Source organism: Bos taurus, chromosome 9 (genome assembly GCF_002263795.3).
Source record: "Bos taurus isolate L1 Dominette 01449 registration number 42190680 breed Hereford chromosome 9, ARS-UCD2.0, whole genome shotgun sequence".
Classification (NCBI taxonomy): domain Eukaryota; kingdom Metazoa; phylum Chordata; class Mammalia; order Artiodactyla; family Bovidae; genus Bos; species Bos taurus.
In genome coordinates this window covers 10,050-20,978 of record NC_037336.1, presented here as the reverse complement: position 1 = coordinate 20,978, position 10,929 = coordinate 10,050, and the positions used below count along the sequence as shown (strand labels likewise).

General features: G+C 47.1%; 1 protein-coding gene across 1 annotated transcript; it reads right to left on the bottom strand.

The window, feature by feature from the left end:
- Positions 1-4,583: 4,583 nt before the first annotated feature.
- LOC132342128 (liprin-alpha-1-like) lies at positions 4,584-7,169 on the bottom strand. Its single transcript, XM_059890034.1, has 2 exons — positions 6,524-7,169; positions 4,584-4,805 (listed from the first exon to the last, which is right to left on the bottom strand). Exons 1-2 carry the CDS (start codon positions 6,638-6,640, stop codon positions 4,584-4,586), a joined length of 339 nt encoding a protein of 112 aa, XP_059746017.1. The 5' UTR covers positions 6,641-7,169.
- Positions 7,170-10,929: the final 3,760 nt, after the last annotated feature.

Here is a 10,929-nt window from a genome sequence, read left to right as displayed (position 1 = left end):
GCCAGAGATTTGCTTTTCCTAAACGTTCCCCAAGGACGTCTTAAAAAAAAAAAAAAAGTTCTTATATATTAAAGAAGATCAGTTTTCTGTAGAATCTTATTCATTCTTATTGACAAGTTAAGGGAAGAAGGGTTCAGTATGGACCCTTCTTAAAACATCACCAGAATCATCATTTAGAGGGAACCCTACTGACTGCAGATGGCCACGGGCATGTAAGCCAAAATATGGCTTTCATCTCCTCTGAAATACAGACCTGATAAGAGCGTGCCTGGTGAAATGCCAGTCAACTAGTATTTGTAAATGCACGATTATTCTTTTAACAGATCTTCTTACTCTGAAAAACTTTCAATGTAGAACATTTAGACAGTTTCTTTTTTAAAAAAAAGAAAAAAAATTGAAGTATCTATAAGCTCAGGTTCCTGAGAGGTTAGCATTTGTTTCTAAGCAGCTTTCTTACTTTTTCTGTGTGCATATTACTCTATGTACGTACACAAACAATATGATATGCTTTAAAACCCTCAGAAAACAATAGCATATGGTACATAGTATTTTCTGATCTGCCTTTTACAGCCATTATTTTGTATATCGTAATGCTCTTAATTAGTATTCCCCATCATACGTTTCAATGGCTTTCTAGTATTTTATTTTTGTGGTGGGGACAATGATACACTTTGGCACACATCAGACTGACTTACTTTGTTTTGGAGAAGCCAGATTTGGTTTTCCTGGTTAAATCCCGATTATCTGAGACCACTCAGGAACAGGAGCGAGTAAGGATCACCAAACCACAGGAAGTACAAACCCTAATCAGACCGGAGCTCTAATCCTGCTTTTTGTCACAGTGACCCCAGTTCCCAACAGGCAGCCAGCTGCTGTGAAGTTCCCTGCTGCTCTCTGCTCTTTCAGTAAAAACTCTAACAAGCCAACAGAGTCACGTTCAAGTAAAACAAAAGAGTCAGGAGTGGAATTTCACAAAATGGTTAAACCAAGTCCCAAATAATTCAAACCTGTAAGTTGCAGTCACCCCCAATTTTTTAAAAATGTATTTCCTTCCAGTACAGCTGATTTACCATGATGTATATCCACACTTTTGAACGCAATATTTTAGGGTCATAAGAACTTTATACTGGGACTTGATTTCCAACATGGGAGTCACATGAAAAGATCTTTACTTTCCTTCCTCAGTAATTCACTACTATAAAAGTCAGACACAGTTCATAAAGGCCATTACCTGTCGATGCCTAGAATCCTTATTTGCAATTTCATTTTTAAGTTTATCATTGACGTCGTCCTAAGTTTCAAATCAAACATAAAGTTAACGTCCTCAAAATAAAAGTCCTAGACATGGCAGTTTTCTCAGACGTGAGCAAAAATGTGCCTACCCTAAAGACCACATTTGCCACGATTGGCACCCATCTGTCTTAACGTTCTGTCCAGCCACTCAGTTTACCAAGCTTCTTTTCTACATAATAAACCCAAACAGCAAACAAAAAGTATACTAAACTACCCTGTTATTGCAAGAATTCCAGGAGGGAAGGTATCTGGCATGAAGTCAGGACCTCTGTCTGCTATACTATACAGGCGGGCTTGACCCAGAACAGGGAGGGACCTTCAACAGATCCAACAGGGAGCTCTGTGGCTTGTTTCCTCAAGTAAAAGTTGGAAAAGTCTCATGCAATTTCCTCAGAATTAAAGTAAGAATATTAATGAGTGGAAACAGAAGTCAAATTGTACACAGCTGGGAGCAGCCTTCTCAAGCCTAATTCTTCTAAAGCAGAGTTACACCATATGTATGAAACGCTCAAACCAGGACCAGAACTTGCTGCTGGTGCAACTCCTGTCTGCCAGTTCAAAATCCATTTCAGGTCCCTCCCTTGTCACTAAGTAACCAATGTGGGCAAAGTCCTAACATTAAAAGTGAAAGGTCTTAAAAACGCTTTTTCTAGAATTCTATACATATTAAACTCTGACACCTAATCTCCTCCTGTTGCCAAAGAATAGTGTGAGTAGGTTATACAAACCTGTGCGAATATTTCTGTTTTGAGTTCTCAAACAGAATTACTCACACCAAGCTACTAAACAAGTACACCTGCTGTACCACATGTTGGAGGGGTTCTCTCTGAGACGGTCTCACGGGGAGGGGTGGGCTGGGTGGGTGCCGTCTGTCTGTGCACAGAGGAGAGGTGAGGCTCACAGAAGGAGGCCTGAATCCCCAACACTCTTCTGTTTTCACAGTGACCGCTAGGGAGTTTCTCATAAATCACGACACCCGCAGACACGACCGCCAGAAACATCACGATTCCACATGGTTACACAGCTCGGGCCTGAGGATCTGAGGGTGAGCAAACGCCACTCGACTTGTCTGACCACCAGTATCACTGTCACACATCCCTTCAAGGAGCAAAACCTCAGAAAACTCGAGAAGATGGCCAGGCAAGCTGCCTCAGCAGAGCCCACACAGCATGCTCCCATCTCTCTGAGAGAACGAGCTCCACAGGTGTCGCCAGACTCGCATGAGTGAATCAGAAGGAAATTTCAGCATCATCAGGAACACATTTGACAGGCAGTTGCGGGGGGGGGGGGGGAGGGTGCGGGGGGATGAACCGGGAGACTCGGGTTGACATATATACAGCACTGATATTACACATAAAGTCAACGAGTAAGGACCTAGTGTACAGCACAGGGAAGTCTACTCAGTGCTCTGTGGTGAAGTAAATGGGCAGGAAATCTAAGAGAGGCAGCAGTGGACACCCTGCTGCAGTTTTGTGTTCATGTCCTCGGACTTGAGGAGGTCCTTCCTGGCTGTGTCCAAGTCCTCCTCCAGCTCTGTCACGTGGGCAGAGAGGGCTGCCAGGCGCTCCTTCATCTGGCTCTGCTCCCGTGATTGCCTCTATATGATTTCCTGGAGCTTGATCACCTTAGCCAGGTCTTCCTCATGGGTTAGAGAGCCATCGGAGGGTCTCTAAGTGGGAAAGGAAGCCTTACACAGCCTGCTTTTGGGAGGGAGGGAACACAGTACTTCTGGGCAATTGGTGAGGTCAAAACTGCCTTCTGCACTATGGGAGCTCACAGGACCCTCACGGCCGCTCAGACCTACATAGTGCATCGGTGAGAGGTCCCAACAGCCCCGCACAGACTGGATGGTAAAACAGAACCAGACAGAGAGCGAGACCAAGGACTTGTCTTTCCATTGGCGCTTGGCATGTTTTCTTGCTCGTGATGTATATCAAGCACCCTGTCCATTAGTATCTTTTCCTGGTTATTCTCCTCTGTAAGAATCATCTGCTAAAATCAAAAAAATTGAATCAGAGTAAAGAAATAAGTAAAGACAGCAAAACTCCACCTGGAAAAACTCAACTCTATGGCACCCCACTCCAGTACTCTTGCCTGGAAAATCCCATGGACGGAGGAGCCTGGTAGGCTCCAGTCCATGGGGTCGCTAAGAGTCGGGCACGACTGAGAGACTTCACTTTCACTTTTCACTTTCATGCATTGGAGAAGGAAATAGCAACCCACTCCAGTATTCTTGCCTGGAGAATCCTAGGGACAGAAGAGCTTATTGGGCTGCCGTCTATGGGGTCGCACAGAGTCGGACATGACTGAAGCGACTTAGCAGCAGCAGCAAACTGAAAACACAACATAAAAAGAAAATACATGGTGATGCTATCCATCCCGAATACCACCAGGTGATTAGAGTCAGAATTTGTCTTCTACTGGACAAAGGGGTACTTAAGAGATCCTGCAGCTCTGAGCCACAAGTCTAGTTTACTAGTCATTCAAATAACCCAGGTGGGCGGGTCTTCAATCAGAAAGATAAATAACATCTGATGCCCACCACTACAGCCTTCATTCCTTTTTAAAATGATTCAAGTGACAAACCTTTCACTGAAATTACACAATGACTGACCAAACTTACCTCTTTATAGGTGGCACCTAATTCTTCTAACGAACTACACCTTTCGAGTGCTACTCGTAATCACGCTCTCAACTCAAATAAAAGGGGCCGAGTCACTGTGTGTTGATGTGTGTATATACGTTAGTACACTTCTTAGTGTATACTCACCCTAGTACATGGATACTGTAACAGAATACCTTTAATGTCTCTCATTGATCTTAACGTCAAGAAAATCTGCTTGTTAACAGCTTTAAATTCTAACTTTGAGAGAACAAAATGTTATCCTAAATTAATTCTATTACCCAGTTTTTAACTGCAAGTTGATATACAGAATATAATAAATCTTGAGACATTCATGTCCACTAATACTTTTTAACTGGGGGCTTCCCAGGTGGCTCAGTGGTAAAGAATTCGCCTGCCAATGCAAGAGGGCAGGTTCGATCCCTGGGTCGGGTAGATTGCCTGGAGTAGAAGATGGACACCCAATCCAGTATTCATGCCTGGGAAGCCCCATGAAGAGAGGAGCATGGTGGGCTACAGTCCACAGGGTTGCAAAGATTCAGACGTAACTGAGCATGTACACAGGCAACACTTTTTAACCATATAAAACTCTGACTTCTTACAGAAAAAAATGTATATACAAGAATTCAAGAAGCTCAAAAGTCAACTAGTTACATAAATACATGCATCATCCACCTAACAAGGCAGAAAGTGTACAAATCCAGGACAGCTGGGTGGCTGGTACCTTTTCGTCCAGGGCCTTGTGGTGCTCAAAGAGCAATTTCAGTGCCCTGAGCACCTCCACCTCACTGGTCATGCTGGCTGGGGACTTCGTCTGCTGCTTGCCCGCCGTCATTCGGAGGGATGGCATGTACCAGGAAACCAGGCACTCCAGGTGCTCCAGCAGCAGCTGCAGGGCAGGGCCAAAGGAACACCTTCAACCTCATGCTCGAATTCAGGGCTGATAACTCCTCTCAGCCTCACGCTATAGCCAGAAACATGCTGAGGCACATCAAAATCCCGCCAGTTCTGTCTAAAGTTAGAGTGGACTTCCCCAGGGGCCCAGTAGTTAAGACTCCACACTTCTCCACGGGTCATGGGTTTTAACCCCTGGTTAGGGAACTAAGATCCCACACAAAGTGTAGCGTGGACAAAAATGTAAGTTAAGAGAACTCCCCCCTCAAATGTACTAAAATTACATTAGCTCTCATCATAAATTTGAAGCAAGGTATGAGAACCCCGAACTGATCCACCCTGGTCTGCTCAGTGGGAAGATGTGAAAAATGACTTGAAAATCAGACAAAGTTTAAAGACAGCAACACGGAGGCCAGTGGTGACCCCCGTGGGGCAAATGTCAACACGTGAAAATCCCCCTACTGATCCTGGTGTTGTTTCTTTCTACTTTCAGCTCAGCGATTTCCTCTTCTAAGAAGCTGCTCCCTGAATATTTTTAGTTCTTCAGGAGTTGGAAACTCCTAGAAAACAGTTAAATGAGAAACTAAATGCAAACATAAATTAAAAAGAGAGCGAGACTGTGAAGACTGACTATGTCAAGTCTCTCCAGGCTCCACACAAAGGATCTCCATGCCCCTCCAGAGAAGATGGGGTCCACTGACCCCAAGACCACACAGACCACCACAACTCAGACCGGCCTTCAGCCTCCACCTTGGTCTGGCAGGCACGTGGCAGGGGAGAACCCGGAGTCCAAGCCTGCCTTCTCAAGACCCAGTGACGTCTGAGAAACTTTTCAAAACATAAACCTAACAACAGAGTGGATAAAGAGATCCTTAAACGACACACAGACCAGTGACCTAGAGCCACTGGGGAGAGTGAAGAAAAAAGGGAAGGTCTACAAGCCACGAGGCTTTGGAGTGTTCCTCTGGGAAAAAGGTGGATGGCACCTCAGGGCCATCTGTTAGCCTGACTCCACTGAAGCCACCCAGTCATTCAACCAACTGGTTAAAATGTTAAATTTATGTTATATGTACTTTACCACAATTTGCATGCATGCGGGGCCATCCACGTGGTGAACTTGCTTAAACTGAACCACACGGAGTCTTTCATTCTTCTATTTTTCTTTGCAGAAATTAAAAAATCCTGGGCTACGTATCCCCTACTACATACCGAGTGTTCAGCACCCAGAACAGTGTCTAGCACTTGTAAGAGGCATGTAGTAGACATGTGTAGCTATGAGGGTGTATGTCATACGCGTAAGCAGTAGGTACCCATCATTAAAATACTGGACACACTGGTCTGTGCTTTGTAAGATGGGAGACATTAACGGGCTTAGCCTTTCTACTTCAAGGACTGACTCTCTAGCTCAATCCTCATGCCCCAGACATTCCTCCAGCCCGTGTATCCTTTCTTTGGAAGAAGGGAGACATTAAGAGGCTTAGCCTTTCTGCTTCAAGGACTGACTCTATAGCTCAGTCCACGTGCCCCAGTGACTCCTCCAGCCAGTGTTTCCCTTCTTGTGGGGCCCCCGCCCATCCTCCATGCAGCAACTGCACAACCTCTTACAAGATAAGAGGCCCAGGGCCCACAATCATGTTAACAAAATGAAACACAACCCCAACGCTTCACCGGGTGAGGGCCAATCCAACGGGCCCAGCCCCTGGCTGCTCTCACCTCAGGCCACTCTGCTTCCAGGACGTGGGCTGAAGCCAAGTCCTTCCTAGTCTTGGCCTTTGCCTTGGGGTTGCAGTGCTGGAATAACGCCCACAGGTGGGCCCTTCTGCAACCCATCCTCGTGGATAGGGGCAGCCCCCAACTCGGGGGCAACCACTGTTTCACGGTAGGATACCTTGGCCACCGAGCTATCACCAACAATCTCACACTACGACCACCACTATTCACACTACGACCAGTGCTCTCACACACCACTCTCACACACTCTGCTCTCACACTATAACCACTGCTCTCACACTATGACCACCAAATGGCATGAAGGCTCTAGCTCCAGCACGTCTCCCAGGAGCCCGGAACTGGAACCCACTCAGTCACAAGGGGCTCCGTGGTAACAGGGGGGCTGGGCTCAGGCCCACGGTCAAGGGTGCAGAGAGAGGGGAGGGGCTGTCAAAAAGACGACAGGTGAGTGTGGGGTGCAGGAGAAGGAAGGCTGTGCCCACAGCTCAGGCCCCCTGTCAAACACGACCCTGCAAGGTACTGGGTCACAGTCGAACCAACCAGTATAAACTCCTTCAGAAACCACCACCCCTGGGAATGAGCACGTCTTCTAAGTGGGCTTCTGCCCCCTCTACCCCCCAAACAAGCCTCCAGTGAGGCTACTGAAAGGGCAGCCCTGAACTCAAGGGTGTCCCCAGAACCCACTCAGCTGAGAAGGACTCACCACGCTAGCTGCCCCTCACTCTCACCCTGAGCTCGGTCCTCCCTGTCAGACTCCCTCACTCGAGCTCAGCAAGGGCTTGACCAACCTCACTCCAGGCACTTAAAATGAACCCACAGTGGGTACAGGGGTTCATTCAACCTGCTGTGAACTCGCCCTCTTTACTTCGACCCTCGGCTGCCAGAAGACTCTGCCCCGTGGGGACTGCATGGTGGAGGTTCAGGGGTGTCCCTGCCTCGAGCCGCGACAGCCAGCGCCTCCCAGACCCCGCCTGAGTCTCCCACCCCTCTCCTGGCTCCACTCCCACCCTCGCGGTTCTCCACTCGCCAGGGCACAGGCCACTTGCTCCTGGCTCAGCCCGGACCTCTGCTGTCATTTGAGGACCTCGGTCCCCAGGGTGCTTGGGTCCTATATCCACCCATCTCAGCAATTACACACTCTGGGAGAGACAGGGTACAGTTTGGGGTCCTGCCCGCAGTTCACCCTGAACACGTTCTCTTTTTTTAGCTTTATCTACTGGAGTTCTCTGAGATGTGTTCTTAAAACATCAACTGTTGCTTTCAAAAAGACTGTAAGGTCACTGTGCTCAACTTTACGAATAAAATCTTCATTTTCCACCTTAAAGTGAAACTGGAGGGAAGACTAAAAGCAGTCATTTTTTCAAACTGAAAAAGAAAACCCACATGTGACCATGTCACAGAATACAGGTCACGTAACCCCTCCCTCCTCAGCCTTGGCCTCCACCACCAGCAGCCCGTCATCGCAAGGCCTGCCCTGGGCCGGCAGGGGCAAGGGAAGAGGGGAGACCGGCTCCTCTGTCTCCAGGCTGCGTGGGCTGCTTGCTCCACCTCCTTCCCAAGTTCACGTGGCACTGAAACAGCCTGGGCAAGCTGGGGATTCTGACCAGAAACACAACCGTGGGTACTAAGCAAGGACCCCTGGTTCTTGTTTTCCCCAGTATCAAAGTTGATCAATACAAGTACTGTGACTGTTACATGTGGCTTCAGATGACAGAAGACCCCCAGGGTGTCTCCACTTCCAGTGACAGATGCAAGCAGCTTGTAGGTCAGCCTACCAAGAGCTGCTGCTGCTGCTAAGTCACTTCAGTCGTGCCCGACTCTGTGCGACCCCATAGACAGCAGCCCACCAGGCTTCCCCATCCCTGGGATTCTCCAGGCAAGAACACTGGAGTGGGTTGCCATTTCCTTCTCCAATGCATGAAACTGAAAAGTGAAAGTGAAGTCGTTCAGTCGTGTCGGATTCCGTGCGACTCCATGGACTGCAGCCTACCAGGCTCCTCGCTAAATATGGTTTAAAAGAGGTCCTTAGGCAGCCACAATCCAAGATTTCAAACAAAAGGGAAGCCCAGTGAGGGAGCTGGAGACTGACAGGGCTGCTCCTTCCCTCCAGGCATCTGAGCAAAGCCGACTCTGTGAAGAAAAGGCAGGGAAAAAATCAAGCAGAGGGGACTGGCTAACACAGCTCTGGAGGGTTCCTTGGGCTGTGGAGACAAAAAATCAAGCGCAGGCCTGACAAGTCAGTCCAGATGTCAGAAAATGTACCCAACACTCTGCCCAAACCAGCTGAGTGCTGAGTATCAGTCACCTCGTGGTGCTCAGGAGACAGACGGTGGGCTTCAGGACCTGCTGAGAAGAGGGCGGCCCTGGGAGGCAGCCCAGGCTTCCAGATGGAGACGCTGGAAAGCTCCTCCCTGGGGTTCGGGGCGGGGGGTGGGGGGGTGGGGCGGGTGGGTGAAGGCTGCTGAGACTGAGCTTAAAAGGACCCCCAAGCCTCAAGTCCCTCAGGCCCTGAGTGAACAGACAGCTCTGTCCCCACTGGAGGTCTGCGTCAGAGGAAACTCTGGAGAAGGCAGCATCACTCAGAACCTCTAGGGTTTTCCAAACATAATGTCCAACATGCAACCAAACAAGCAAAAGAGGGTGTAACAACAAACAGGACCAAGAGAAAAAGAACTGAACCAGATCCAGAGGTATGAGATATATATCAGCGTATCAGAGGTATGCTAGAGGTATCAGATGCAAATGTCACCTGTTCAAAAATATACTTGACAAAAGGAAAAATTTCTGAGAATCAAAACCAATCTAGAACTTTACAATAACAGTGACTGAATTTAAGAACTCAGTCTCTGGGCTTAACATCAGATTGGACGTAGCTGAAGAGACGATCAGTGAACTGAAGGACGGATCGGTTACAATATATATATATAAGAGGGAAAAGGGATAGAATGTATTGAAGGAATCTGTTGTTAAACTATGTTGTTAAAAACTATAAATGGGGACCCTCATGGTGGAGAAAAGACAGAAAGGGGAATAAGAAATGCCTCCAGGGGTTGAAACTAAAGAGCCTCTTAGTGAAAGTGAAAGGGGAGAGTGAAAAAGCTGGCATAAAACTCAACATTCAAAAAATGAAGATCATAGCATCCAGCCCCATCACTTCATGGCAAATAAATGGGGAAACAGTGGAAACAGTGACACACTTTATTTTCTTGGGCTCCGAAATTACTGCAGATGGTGAAATTAAAAGATGCTTGCTCCTCGGAAGGAAACCTATGACAAATCTAGACAGCATATTAAAAAGCAGAGACATTACTCTGCCAACAAAGGTTCATTTAGTCAAAGCTATGGTTTTTCCAGTAGTCATGTATGGATGTGAGAGTTGGCCCATGAAGAAGGCTGAATGCCAAAGAATCAATGCTTCTGAACTGGGGAGTTGGAGAAGACTCTTGAGAGCCCCATGGACTACTAGGAGATCCAATCAGTCAATCCTAATGCAAATCAGTCCTGAATATTCATTGGAAAGACTGATGCTGAAGCTCCAATACTTTGGCCACCTGATGCAAAGAGCTGACTCATTGGAAAAGAACCTGATGATGGGGAAGACTGAAGGCAGGAGGAGAAGGGGACGACAGAGGATGAGCTGGTTGGATGGCATCACCGACTCGATGGACATGAGCTTGAGCAAGCTCCAGGAGTTGGTGATGGACAGGGAAGCCTGGCGTGCTGCAGCCCATGGGGTTGCAACGGGTCAGACATGGAGCAACTGAACTGACAGGGACAGTGACAAGAGTTAGTTCAAGAATCAGACCATTGAGTCAAAAATGAAAACCACACATTGATTTCAGCAGCTCTGAGGGTGCCTAAGGCAAGAAGCAAAATGTTCAAGCGCTCAGAGGAAAAAGGGTGTGGCTTTTAATGGCACAACAACACTGAGAGCTGACTTTCCAAGAACAAGGAAGTCAGAAGATAATGGACTGGCATCTGTAAAATGCTGAAAAACAAATAACCACCAACCTGGAATTCTACATCCAACAAAAACTCTCTTCGAAAGTGAAAGCAAAATAGAGACTTTGAGGGCAAATGGAAATGAGACAACTCATCACCCACACACATGAACTAAAAAAAAATATTAAGGCAGTGCTTTGGGAAAAAGAAAAGTAGTCTCTGATGGAAATATAAAAAACAAGTAAAGACCAACAATGAGGTAACTGTGAGGGTAAATACTAACTCTACAAAACAATGATGTTAATGCCAAAAATATATCTAACCGTTTAAAGTGTGACAGTGACAAGGAGGAAACAGTCGTGTCAGGGAGGCAGTAAGAGTACTAAGTTAGACTTGAATGTAAAACACACGCTGTGTCTGCAAATGTACACCCAACAACCTGACAG

Excerpts from the sequence above, each read along its gene's own strand:
- LOC132342128 (XM_059890034.1), bottom strand. The coding sequence starts at position 6,640 with ATGGGTTGCAGAAGGGCCCACCTGTGGGCGTTATTCCAGCACTGCAAC. Across the intron at positions 4,806-6,523 it reads TGGAAGCAGAGTGGCCTGAG|CTGCTGCTGGAGCACCTGGA; the intron begins GTGAGAGCAGCC and ends CCTGCCCTGCAG.